At 46.4% G+C, this 13440-nt stretch overlaps 2 protein-coding genes across 5 annotated transcripts in view; both read left to right on the top strand.

Annotated features, from left to right (window-relative positions):
- The window catches only part of itsn1 (intersectin 1 (SH3 domain protein)), a 198043-nt gene that overhangs the window by 130432 nt on the left and 54171 nt on the right, over window positions 1-13440 (top strand). For all 4 annotated transcript variants that reach the window (XM_080203673.1, XM_080203672.1, XM_080203671.1 and 1 more), the window contains 2 exons: window positions 10201-10322; window positions 11625-11745. In XM_080203673.1, coding sequence (XP_080059799.1) covers window positions 10201-10322; window positions 11625-11745 — 243 coding nt within the window. The remainder of the gene's footprint in view (window positions 1-10200; window positions 10323-11624; window positions 11746-13440) is intronic.
- On the top strand, window positions 2737-4757 carry LOC145353465 (uncharacterized). The gene is made up of 4 exons (XM_080204258.1): window positions 2737-3103; window positions 3313-3552; window positions 3883-4282; window positions 4445-4757. Exons 2-4 carry the CDS (start codon window positions 3519-3521, stop codon window positions 4755-4757), a joined length of 747 nt encoding a protein of 248 aa, XP_080060384.1. The 5' UTR covers window positions 2737-3103; window positions 3313-3518.

Here is a 13440-nt window from a genome sequence, read left to right as displayed (position 1 = left end):
GTCTTAGCTATGAGGAGAGATTGGGTAGACTGGGGTTGTTCTCCCTGGAAAGACGGAGAATGAGGGGAGACTTAATAAAGGTGTACAAAATTATGAAGGGTATGGATAGGGTGAATAGTGGGAAGCTTTTTCCCAGGTCGGAGGTGACGATCATAAGGGATCACAGGCTCAAGGTGAGAGGGGCAAGGTATAATTCCGATATCAGAGGGACTTTTTTTACGCAGAGGGTGGTGGGGGCCTGGAATGCACTGCCAAGTAGGGCGGTGGAGGCAGACACGCTGGCATAATTTAAGAATTACCTGGATAGTCCCATGAGCAGCCTGGGAATGGAGGGATACAAACGAATGGTCTAGTTGGACCAATGACGGCACAGGCTTGGAGGGCTGACGGGCCTGTTTCCTGTGCTATACTGTTCTTTGTAATCTTCTAATTTAGATGGGGATACCACCAAATCCTCATCGGTAGGGAAGGAAATCTGCCGTCTTTACCTGGTCTGACCTATGAGTAACTCCAAGCCCACAGCAATGTAGTTGATTCTTAACTATCCCTTGAAATGGCTGAGCAAGCCACTGCACAATTAAGAATGGCCATCTGGCAATATCTGGTTCCCATGAAAGCATAAATAAAAATATCGACCTCACAAGCATTTAATGTGATTAAAATCTGAAGAGTCTCTTTTTAGTTGTGTGGAGGATACTGGGAGATCTCCTGTATTGCTCTTTGAGTAATTCCATGTCGTATTTTGCATCTATTACTTGGTCAGGACATTTTTCCTCTCCCTTACTCAAATGCAATGGTATAACTCAATTTTTTGTAAACCTAGCAAGCAACCGTAAATTTTTGCACACTTTTTCATGCGAGTTAGTTTGGGAGAAATATCCTGGATTTAATTGTCCCCATTATTCAATTAAATATGATATATACTGATTTTAAGTACCTGTTACCATAATGTGATTACACTGTGTTACAAAAATTGGAGAGGTCACCAATAAGTCATCAGAGGACCTCCTGGTCAACAGTCTTATCAGCGTTGGTATAGAGATTTGAACATGGCTAGAAGAATGGAAGGACCATGGAGGTGATTTTGAATGCAATGGCCCGTGAAAAGATACAAAGCTTAAGGACGATTTTTCTAGTTCAACTAGAGTACCAAACAATTTATAATGAAAGAAAAAAATGCATTCAAGGACATGACGGAAACAGAATTGAAAGTTGCAATGCCAACAGAGCATTACAATCAATTCAAATTGAATATGTCGAAGTGAAGAATAATTCTTCTTAGAGAAAAAACATGGCTAGTTGATTGGTTAATTGTTGCTCTAATGTGGTAATTGATTTTTTGGGTGGGGGGGGGGGATTTTTTTAATCCAGCATATAAGAACATAAGAACTAGGAGCAGGAGTAGGCTATCTGGCCCCTTGAACCTGCTCCATCATTCAATAAAATCATGGCTGATCATTTTGTGGACTCAGCTTCAGTTACCTGCCCACTCACCGTACCCTTAATTCCTTTACTGTTGAAAAATGTATCTATCCTTACCTTAACATTCAATGTGGTAGCGTCAACTGCTTTACTGGGCAGGGAATGCCACAGATTCACAACTCTTTGGGCCTGATTTTACCATTTTGATTCTAAGTGCTAAATCTGGGCGCAATTCAGATTTGACTTGGAAATCTGCTTTCAGGCCCTCACATTTGCACTTAGCCTGAAAAAAAAATCACAAGTCTGAAATGCACTGTGGACGGGGCTTATCGCGCCTGAAACAATCAGAGCTCATGCGTAATTAGACAAAAAATTTGAAAATTGCACTTCTGTCACATCGCTCCCTAGCCGAATAATGCCTCCCCCTAGCCCCCATAGGCATTGCCCCACCCCCACAACATTAAAGGCCCACCTATTCCACCCATCGTCTGCCACCCAGAACAATCGCGGCCCTCTTCCCCTTTCCCCTCCACCGATTTCGGGCAGAGTGGCAACGGACCCCCCTTACCTCAGGCAGAGAGATCCATTCTCCCTTCCCACTCCGCCCTACAGATCTAGAACATAGAAAAACTACAGCACGAACATGCCCTTTGGCCCAGAAGTTGCGCCAATGATATCCATACCTACTGTAAACCTTCAATTCTATTAAGTTCTGTGTACTTGTCCAGAAGTCTCTTGAAAGACCCTATCAAGTTTGCTTCCACCACCACCGGCAACTGATTCCATTCACCCACCACCCTCTGAGTGAAAAACTTACCCCTGATATCTCCTCTGTACCTACTCCCCAGCACCTTAAACCTGTGTCCTCTCGTAGCAACCATTCCAGCCCTTGGAAAAAGCCTCTGAGAATCCACCCGATCTATACCTCTCAACATCTTATACACTTCTATCAGGTCATCTCTCATCCTTCCTCTTTCTAAGGAGAAAAGACCGAGCTCCCTCAACCTAACCTCGTAAGACATGCCACCCAATCCAGGCAACATCCTTGTAAATCTCCTCTGCACCCTTTCAACAGCTTCCACATCCTTCCTGTAATGAGGTGACAATCCTAAAATGATATCTCTAATATCAGGCAGAGTGATCCCCCTTATCCCCATACCGGACCCTTCCGCACAAGGCCCCATCTCCTCTGGATACCAATGGCTATGTGACACCTCCCTCTCTCTCCCCTGTTGCTAATCATTAAGGCACTCATCCACTACCATCCCCCACCTCCCACCTCCTCCCCTCCCCTCCCCAGCAGCACACTTGCTTTCCGCTCAATGCTAACAACCAAACTGCATGGAACTTGCTGGAATGTTCTGTCAAACTGCCTGCAGCTGATCTGCCCTAACAAGGGGTAGCTCCATACAAAAACTGAAGAATGGACAGGCAGGCAGTGCAGGGAGAAAATGAGTTCACGACCATCTTCCCAATTTTCTGAGGACGACCTGGGGAGGCTGCTGGATGCAGCAGATGCGAGGCGGGACACCCTCTTCCTACCAGGAGGACACAGACTCGGGGGACTGATGGCAATGCAACCTGGGAGGAAGTTGCCACCTCGGTCAGTGCCAGGGCAGTGGTCCCCCAAACCGCGAAGTAATGCCGGAAAAAATGCAGTGACTTTATCTGTGCAGCAAGGGTGAGTGCTGAACCCCATATTGCATCTTTCCCCAAATCTCCCCCAGATCCTTCCATTCCCAGCACCCTGCATGCTTCCAGCTCCTGACCCCTAAGCACCTCCTCCTTTTCCCCCCAGTGAGCCTTACTGTGTTTGCCTTCTATATGTCACCACCTGATTCTCAATGAGTCACACCACCATTTGTTTCATGGTTCCTTCTGTCTCCACAGAAGAAGACTGAGCACAACACCCATGAGAGGGCGAAGACAGTGTGGTGAGCCAGACCTCTGCGTCCTCACCCCCTTCGAGGGGTGGGCGTTGGAGCTCTCCAGAAAAGGGGCTGTCAGTGACAGCATGATCGGTCTGCCATTCGGATGTGAGCACTTGCCATTCCTACGCTCACTTTGAGGCGACTTCTTGGGGGCACAAGTTTTGGATGCAAGGGGCAAGATGTAAAGGAGATGTACGAGGTATGTTTATTTGTATAGAGAGGGTAGTGAGTGCCTGGAACTCGCTGCTGGGGGAGGTCATGGATGCAGAACCGATAGGGACATTTAAGGGGCATCTCTACAGCTATCTAAATGGGATGGGAATAGAGGCATATGGCCCAGGGAAGGATAGGGCTAAACAAATTAGATCGGCAGTCTGGTTGCTACGGGTTTGAGGGCCAAAGGGCCTGTACCTGTGATGTAATTTTTTTGGTGCTTTATTCTGTGTTCATTGGAGACATGTAATTCATGTGTTTGGCATCCCGGATTCCTCTCCGTCCCTTGCACTTAACCTTGTGTTTTGTGTTGCAGGGACAGAACCTGATGCCCTGGGGCTTTCTGCACTGCAGGCCCCAGCTACAGCTTCTACCCCTGAGAATGATAGCTGGGACAAGTCCTCGGAGGATATGAGTGAAGGGACTTCTGAGGGTGGCACCATTTATCTGTCAGCTTGTACCTCACAACTCACCATCGCAGAAATTGACATGTTGTTGGGTCCAGTTAGTGTTGAGGCTTCTGGGTCGCAATCTGGTGAGCATGACACATCTGCTGATGTACGTCGGATGGAGGAGGGAACGTCCGAGGCCTCTGGCATGCGGGGGTCTGCCGGAGGCGAGGACTCAGCTGGCCCCAGGCTACGTGCTGGTTCTCTGCAATCACTTCTCTCTCAGCTGCTAGAGATGCAGCAACGGAGCCAGGGAATGCAGGAGGGGTTGACAGCCACACTGGATCAACTGCGAGGCTGCTGGGAGGAGTCCCAAAGCTTTCAGATGGACCAACTATTGCCTGTCTTGCATGCTTCCCAGGCCAACACTGCAAGGATGGTATCTGCAATGGAAAGCCTGGGGCAGAAGATCCTTATCATTGGTGGCAGACTCCAAGCAATGGCCGAGTCACAGCAGGCCACAGCGGAGGGACTGCGCAGGCTTCTCAAGATTCTGCAGCCCATGGCTGAGAAGCTTGAGACCTTGCAGGACACCCAGCGGGCCAGCACTGAGACACAGCGGGCAATGGCAGCAACTCTTGAAAAGGTGGCCCAGTCTCAGAGAGCCACGGTTGAGGGCTTGCAGAGCATGGTCCAGTCTCAGACAGCCATGGCTGAGGGTTTGCAGAGTGTGGGCCAGTCCCAGAGGGCACTTGCTGCGGCCCTTGAGAGATGGCCCGCGACTCAAGTGGCCATTGCATAGGGGTCAACCACCATGAGTAGGAGCCAGCTGGTCCTCCAGGACTGGCAGTGCCAAGTGCCGCCAGAGTTTCTGGACCTCACTGCAGAAGCACCAGTGTCCCATGGATTGACTGAGGGGCCAAAAGGGACCCCAAGAGAGGAGGAAGGGCTCAAGCCCACATCGGAGCCTTCCAGTCGGGAGACTGTGGCTATGGCAACGCCTTCTGACCCCCTCCTCCTCCTAAGACCAAGGCACCTCAGGGTCAGCAGGATGCAGAGAGTGTCATGGAAGCATCCCAGACACCTGGAAGTAGGCCAGGGCCCTCAAGGTCCAGAGCCTCCAGAGATGCCCACACGCATCACCGGCCACACAATGAGGCTGACAGCTGGCCCCCTCCATCTCCGATGTACATTCTGGGGAGTCACAGATGTAGTGGTAGGCCACGTAACGTTGGGAAGTCGTAGTTGCACTGAGATGGCATGGGTGAAGGGCTGCACTTGTTACAAAGAAATGTAAGCACCTTGACGTTTTCTTTTCATAAGATTTTATGTTAAAACAGTTTATCTGAACGCCTTTATTGTAAATAAATGTTTTTTCTCAACAACCACCTGCGAATATGTTGTCTCAAATATGATTCCTGCCCCATTGACGATCACCCAACAGTTGTATCATTGTGATATCAGTTGGGATGGCCCCTCAATGCAGTGTCACTGAGAAAAGGAAGCCATTGGTCTCTCATACCCAAAAGTAATTACCTCCCAGCCCACCCACCCCAGGGCCCTGTATGGGGGTTTTGGATCTCTTATTCACTAGACAGATGCAGGCTCAGATGCCAGCATGCGAGTTGTCATCACCCTCCTGCCTGCCAAAAAACTCACTAACACAGAGTACCCAGGCCCACCACTCTGGTGTGACAATATGCAGGATAAATGGAAGGCATTTTGAGGGGGTGGGAGGAATGGAACCCACAATCACCATCCCCGAGTGACTGAACCGCCTGGTTATCAGAGTCTCCCTTGCTGCCCTCGGCATACGTCAGCTGAAATGTCAGCCCTCCACCGCCTGGCTGATGTTCTAAGGTGTTCTCTTCCTCCTCCTCCTCCTGCTGGTCACTCTCCTCAGTGATACCTGGCCGGTCATCCTCCACGTCCTTTTCCTCCTCCAAAAGGTCACCTCACTACAGAGCCAGATTGTGCAAGGCACAGCACACCACCACTATGTAGAAGGAGATCAGGGGGCTGTATTGGAGGGCCCCTCCAGACCGGTGCAGGCACTTGAATCGCATCCTGAGGAGCCCAATGTACCCCTCTACTGTTGCGCAGGTGGTATATGGGCCTCATTATAGTGGGTCTCCGCCTCAGTCGCAGGCTTCCACACAGGCATCATCAGCCATGTCCAAAGCGGGTAACCCATATCACCTAGGACCCACCCCCACAGCCTGGACTCTTCCTCAAATACCTCCAGGATTTCTAACCTCCTGACAATGGAGCTGTCATGCACGCTGCCTGGATGCCTGGTGCAGGCATGCACGATGGTCATATTGTGGTCGCACACGATTTGTACATTCAGGGAGTGGAACCTCTTCCTATTAACAAATCGTTATGGATTCCGTAGGGGGCGATGTGGGTGCGATCAACTGCCCCCTGCACATTCGGCATCCCCATGATTGCAGCGAACCCTGCCGCCCGGACTTCCTGATGGGTCTGGTTCAAGTTAAATTTGATGTACTGCCTAGCCTGGGCATACAGGGCTTCAGTGATCTGCTTGAAACAGGTGTGACTGAAGACTGGGAGATGCCATAGACACTCCGCTTGGGCTTTGGAAGGTGCCAGTCACATCGAAGTTCAGAGCGGCTGTCAGTCTGATAACCACTGAGATTGGGTGCCCCCGCTCCTTGGCGCCAGGTCCTGCAACAAGTTGCACAGGTGTCACACGGTATCCTTTTGGAGTCGGAAATGTCGGCGGCATAAAGTGTCTGACATCTCGAAGGACACTCGTGCATGGGACTGCCAGGGTCTCTGCTTCCTCCTATGCCCTGCTCTGGGTGAATGGCGGCCACCCCCTGCCTCTGATGGTCGTCTCCTTCCGGTTCTGCAAGTGGTAAAGCCTGGGCCTCCTGGGCCTGCAATTCTTTCTCCGGTTGCTGCTCTTCAGCTTCAGCAGCAATCAAAAGAACAGCAAGATCGAATGGTTGTATTGCAAAAGCCACCTCATCACTCTGAAAGGGATGGGGAGAGGTGGTGGAGATGAACAAATGTGGAAGTCATGCAACGCTGCTTGCCCCAGCACGTCAACAATCACAGCACCCCATGCCCCCCCAATTCCCCAAGCCACATGCTCCCCACAATCATGTCCCACCACCCCCCCCCAATCTCCCCAGCCACATGCTCCTCACAATCACATCCCACCCCTCCCCAGCCACATGCTCCTCACAATCACAGCTCTTGGTAAAGTTGAGAGGCTGCAGCTGTCCTATCTGCAAAGGCTTTGTGCACATCCTTCAGCCTGAAGTGAGCTGAGTGTGGACTGCAAGGCCCAAGTGCTGAGAACCGGGTCCACACTGCAAGACAAGCATCAGAGATCCTGCAAAGCAACAGCCCCTCCCCCCACCTCCAACACACTCGCCACCGATCTGAGTCAGGAAATGGCCACAGCAACAGGACACCCGTGAGTAGCAGAGAGCTGTCAGACACCAACCCTCAGTGATGAAGCACACGAATCACTCTTATTTAGCATGTCCATTTCAGGCCGATTCTGGTTTGGCGAACGCGATGGTAAAGGGGAAAATGCTAATAAAATTGGGTGAGCAGTTCATTAATTCAATTGAAATGCATGCAAATGCATTTAAATTGTTGTGCCCGTTTCGGGCGCCAATCAGATCGCAGACATTCCCAGGTCTTGTAAAGTGGCCATCTGTGTGGATGGGGGTGCGGATCACGTTAATGGCCTCACGTCCGACTTTACCATGTTTTCAAGTCTGTTTTCAGGTGCAACACAATGGTAAAATGGGGCCGTTTGGGTGAAGAAATTCCTCCTCAACTCCGTGCTAAATCTGCTCTGCCTTATTTTGAGGCCATGCCGCCTCGTTCTAGTTTTATCTGCCAGTGGAAACAACTTCCCTGCTTCTATCTCATCTATTTCCTTCATAATCTTGCATGTTTCTATAAGACGTACCTTCATTCTTCTGAATTCCAATGTGTATAGCGCCAGTCTACTCAATCCCTCATAAGCCAACCCCCTCAACTCTGGAATCAACCTAGTGAATCTCCTCTGCACCCCTGCCAGTGCCAGTATATCCTTTCTCAAGTAAGGAGACCAAAACTGTACACAGTACTCCAGATGTGGCCTCACCAGCATCTTGTACAGCTGCAACATAACCTTGCTGTTTTTCAACTCCATCCCTCTAGCAGTGAAAGATAAAATTCCATTTGTCTTTTTAATTACCTGCTGCACCTGCAAACTAACTTCTTGTGATGCATGCACAAGGACACCCAGGTCTCTCTGCACAGCAGCATGCTGCAAATTTTTACCATTTAAATAATAGTCTATTTTGCTATTCTACCAAATCGATGACCTCACATTATTCAACATTGTACTCCAGCTGCCAGACCTTTGCTCACTCATACTATCTATATCCCTTCGCAGACTTTCAGCATCCTCTGCACACTTTGCCCTACCACTCATCTTCATGTCATCTGCAAATTTTGACAAACTACACTTGGTCCCCAACTCCAAATCATCTATGTAAATCGTGGACAATTGCAATCCCAATACTGATCCCTGAGGCACACCACTTGTCACTGATCGCCAATCAGAAAAATACTCATTTGCCCCCACTCTTTACTTTCTGTTAGTTAACCAATCCTCTATCCATGCTAATACATCACCCATAATACTGTGTACTTTTATCTTACGCAGCAGCCTTTGGTGTGACACCTTGTCAAATGTCTTGTTGAAATCAAGATACACCACATCCATTGTCCACTGCGCACATGACGTACTCAAAGAGTTCCACCAAATTAGTCAAACATGACTTGCCCTTCATGAACCCATGCTGCGTCTTATCAATGGGACAATTTATATCCAGATGTCTCGCTATTTTTCCTTGATGATAGATTCAAGCATTTTCCCTACTACAGAAATTAAGCTAACCAGCCTATGGTTACCCACCTTTTCTCTACCGCCTTTTTTAAAAAGTGGTTTCATATTTGCTGTTTTCCAATCTGAGGGAACCACCCCAGAGTCCAGGGAATTTTGGTAAATTACCACTAGTGCACTTGCTGTGGTTCCTGCCATCTCTTTTAGTACCCTGGGATGCATTCCATCTAGGCCAGGAGACCTTTAGCCCCATTAGCTTGCTCAATATTACCTCTTTCATGTTAATGTTTTCTAGGTCCTCACCTGCCATAGCCGCCTTGCCATCAATTTTTGGCATGTTATTTGTGTTTTCCACTCTGAAGACCACACAAAGTACCTGTTCAATGCCTCATCCATTTCTTCATTTCTAGTTATTACATCCCCCTTCTCATCCTCTAAAAGACCGGTGTTTACTTTAGCCAGTTTTTTTTGTTTTATATATTTGTAGAAACTTTTGCTGTCTGTTTTTATATTCTGAGCTAGTTTACTCTCATAATCCATCTTACTTTTCTTTATAGCTTTTCCTATGCAATTTTGCCCAGCAGCTCCTGTGTTCCCAAAAACTCTTCCCTGAAGAGTTTTGACTTTGGCATGTATCTTCCTACTCACCTGCTGGCTCATGGACTCTATTTTAAATGCCACTGTATTAATCTTGTTTCCCTATGTAACAGAGTCGTCTGGCGTTCCCAGCTGAATGGCCAGTTCCAGTTTGTCATGTCTCCGATACGCTGGGATGTGCACTCTTTTTTTTTGTTGGATTTGGTTATATGAAGAAAGGATTTCCATTTTATCCTCCTTCTCTCCCAGTTTTGTTCTTTAATTTTGTTTTGTACGTTTTGCATGATGGCTGTTGAACTTTAGGAGCATAATTTTCTCTCTGGAGATATGGAATTGTTGTTGGAGAAAGGACAGTGTTTGTGAGGAATATGCTTGAGTGGGCTTTGATTTGAACTGCTTTTTTGTTAGTGTTGACAATTCCCAATGAGTTAACCACAAGCAACTGACAGTAATAGCAATCTATGTGGGAAATGCAAGACCAAACCCTGAAAAGACCTTTTTGGCTTGGAATCTTCCCAGCTGTTGGCATCAGATTCTGGCAAGTTTACTGACTGCATGAAACCTTTGCATTGTGAGTTAGCAGCATTAATGTAAAGGTGCAGCAAAACTAGGACTGAGATACCCAACTGTACAACTCTATTCCTGTGTGTTGACTTTGTAAAAATTCAAAATGTTTGTAGAAGAAGCACTCTGAAAATGTTTCTTTTCCCTGAGCATTGATTTAATTCACTCTGATGAACTAATATTTCAGTGTCATCTGCCTTTACAGAAATTGCTCAAGTGATTGCCCCTTATACAGCAACAGGTGCCGAACAACTTACCCTAGCACCTGGTCAACTCATTCTCATTCGCAAGAGAAATGCTGGTGGATGGTGGGAAGGAGAGCTTCAGGTTGGTAGTGCATTCATTCTGTTGTCCTTTACTGGCATTTATTGCAACTATTGCTAGTATTGTTTCAATTGGGATTGCTTGTGGTTCAATATCTGGGTAGTTTCTGTTGTAATTGCGGTATGTAACTTGCGTAGAAATTTAAATAAATCGAAAGATAAATCAAAGACTCCAGTCAGCCTCTTTTGTCTAATGCTGTACAGACATGAAGCTCTAACCAAGGAGAATGATGTGTTCATTACTTTCATAGTGGAAAAGTGTATGGGTACCATTTAAAAAGGGGAATCTAGAAAAATAATTACGTAGATGATCCAATGCGATATATTGAATTTTCATTTGCAGAAAAATAACAAAACATGGAAGGTCTTTGGGTACTGGGTGACATAAAGCTTTACTTTTTAATCTCTGGGTTCAAAGCCAGCTCACATTAACAGTATACTTATTAGATGTACAAATATACAGAATAGGAACAGAAATAGGCCATTCAGCTTCTGGGGTTTGCTCTGCTATTCAATAAAATTCCACATTCCCAACTGCCACCAATAACATTTGATTCCCTTGCCTTACAAGAATCTATGTACTTCAACCTTAAAAGTATTCAATGACCACCCCACCCTCCTCCTCCACCTTCTGAGGCAGAGTGATCCAAAGTTGCACAATCCTCTAAGAGAAAAAAATTCTCCTCATCTCTGTCCTAAAAGGACAACCCCTGTTTTTAAATCAGTGCCCCCTGGTTCTAGATTCTCAAGAAAGGAAACACAATTTCTACATCCACCTTATCAAGACAATTCAGGATCCTAATGCTTCAATCAAGTCAGCCCTCACTCTTCTAAACTCCAGTGTTCTACCTTTATTCATAAAATTACCCACTTATTCCAGGTATCAACCTAGTAAACCTTGTCTGAACCAACTGCAATGCATTTACATCCTTCCTCAAATAAAGAAAACAAAATTGCACACGGTTTTTGAGATGTGGTCACACCAGTGTCCTGTATAACTGAAGCATTATATCTTCTATGTTCTGTTCCTCTTGTAATACTGGATATCACTCCATTAGCCTTTGTAATTACTTGCTGTACCTCATACTTTTTATAACTCATCCATGAGAACACCCAGATCCCTCTGCACCTTGGAATTCTGTAGCCATTCTTTGTTTAAGTAATACTCTATCTTTTTGTACTTCACATTTCCCCTCTTTATTTTCATTTGTTGGGTTTTTGGCTACACTTCAAAATATTTCTAAGTATTTCGTTGGAGATGTTTTTGTACTTCTGAATTCGTTACTTTTTTTTGCTGTTGTTCCAGGCTCGAGGGAAGAAGCGACAAATAGGGTGGTTTCCTGCCAATTATGTAAAACTTCTGAGCCCTGGCACAAGTAAAAGTACTCCAACTGATGCTGCAAAACCCCCTCTCACTTCAAATGTCTGTAAGTCTGTCTTGGTAATAATACAAACATTTGTTTATCACTAGTGACCATGGAATGATATTTACTAGGTGTCATCCCAAGCTGTTTTAGCTTGGATATATTCTTCAGCCATTTTCTTTTGGCCATATAATGTCCCCAGTTCTCCAACACTCCTTACAAAAGGTAATAGTAGGCAGGCAATCAGTTCCCCTAAGCTTTCAAATGGCTCCTAAGTCACCCATGAAAGTTGCATGAGAAGTTCATGCAGATCTTTCTTTAGGTTGGGATCTGGAGATGTGCTGGTTCCCAGCTTTCAGAACAGTCAATCCAACTTGTCCTCAAATTTGTAAATTCATATGTTTCAAGCTTAGTTGGATATTATTCATGTGGTAGTTTCATAGAATCCCTGCAGTGCAAGAGGCCATTTGGGCCTGCACCGACCATAATCCCATTCAGCCCATAGCCCTGCGTATTTACCCTGACACTAAGTGGCAATATAGCATGGCAATCAACCTGACCTGTGTATCTTAAGACTGTGGGAGGAAACAGAAGCACCTGGAGGAAACCCACGTAGACAAGGGGAGAATGTATAAACTCCACACAGTGACCCAAGCCAGGAATCAAATCCGGGTACCTGGTGCTGTGATGCAGCAGTGCTAACCATTGTGCTACCGTGCCAGCAAGCCAATTCATTATTGGAGGGGCAGTGGGCTGCTGATGGACCTCGGAGTCCAGTGTCAGGGTTTGGGTTCTCACAACAATGAGAAGCTCTAAAAGCGGACACAAGAGGCTTGTGGAAAATCTGAAGGTCCCAGGAGATTAGAAATGGCGGACAGCAACTCCTGCTTGAATTACCCAAAATAGTTGGTGCGCCGAATATGGTTTATGTTTGCAATTCTTTGTAATCGTCAGCTTGAATATTGGTTTAACAGCATTTAGGTGATTCTCGGCAGCTGTCTGGTGTAAGTGGACACGGTGCATGCAAATAAGATATCTGAGGACATGGTGTACTTCAGAATGGAGCTTTGTTAGTGATTCAATTCTTAGTCAGATGTGTTGATGAGCTGCCTGCACCCTCAAGATATTGATAAGCAATGCCAAAACAGGTTTGTCTGATTAGCCCTCTGATACATTACAGCTTTGTCTGCATAGCCTGAATGATTGGCTGCTTTTCAAAATTGCTAATGGTAAATAAATTACGCTTTTTCCTCTCTCTCTCTCTCTCTCTCTCTCTCTCTCTCTCTCTATCTATCTCTCTCTCTCCCCCTCCCCCCTCCTCCTCCCTCCCTCCCACCCACCTAATGGTGTAATGCTTTGGAAAATGTATCATTTAATTGTTTCTATTCAGATGCCAGCTGTAATGAAAGTAAATTTGTGGGGGGGAAAAAAACTCAGCAGGTCTGACAGCATCTATGGAGAGAACAGTAAATGTTTCAACTCTGGATGACTCTGATGATGCAAGCAGATGCTGTCAGAAATGGAAAGGTGATGGGTTTTCTGCTGTTGAGAAAGAGAAAATTTCAAGTGGAGCAAAAAGTCAAACAAAGAACATAGAAGCAGGAATAGGCCATTTGGCCCTTTGAGCTTGCTCCACCGTTCATTTTGATCATAGTTGGTCATCGAATGCAAACCCTCTGGCTGAAGAAATTTCTCCTTACCTCAGTTCTAAAAGGTTTACCCCCTTATCGTCAAACAATGACTCCTCATCCTGGACTC

This window comes from Carcharhinus amblyrhynchos, chromosome 15 (assembly GCF_965287045.1).
Source record: "Carcharhinus amblyrhynchos chromosome 15, sCarAmb.v2.hapA, whole genome shotgun sequence".
Classification (NCBI taxonomy): domain Eukaryota; kingdom Metazoa; phylum Chordata; class Chondrichthyes; order Carcharhiniformes; family Carcharhinidae; genus Carcharhinus; species Carcharhinus amblyrhynchos.
The sequence above is the reverse complement of the archived record's forward strand: the minus strand, read 5'-3'. Positions and strand labels throughout refer to the sequence as shown.

Coding starts and splice junctions, on each gene's coding strand:
- LOC145353465 (XM_080204258.1), top strand. CDS start 3,519: ATGCAAGGGGCAAGATGTAAAGGAGATGTACGAG. Junction 3,553..3,882: donor ATGTAAAGGAGATGTACGAG/GTATGTTTATTT, acceptor TTTGTGTTGCAG/GGACAGAACCTGATGCCCTG. Junction 4,283..4,444: donor AGCCAGGGAATGCAGGAGGG/GTTGACAGCCAC, acceptor CATTGGTGGCAG/ACTCCAAGCAATGGCCGAGT.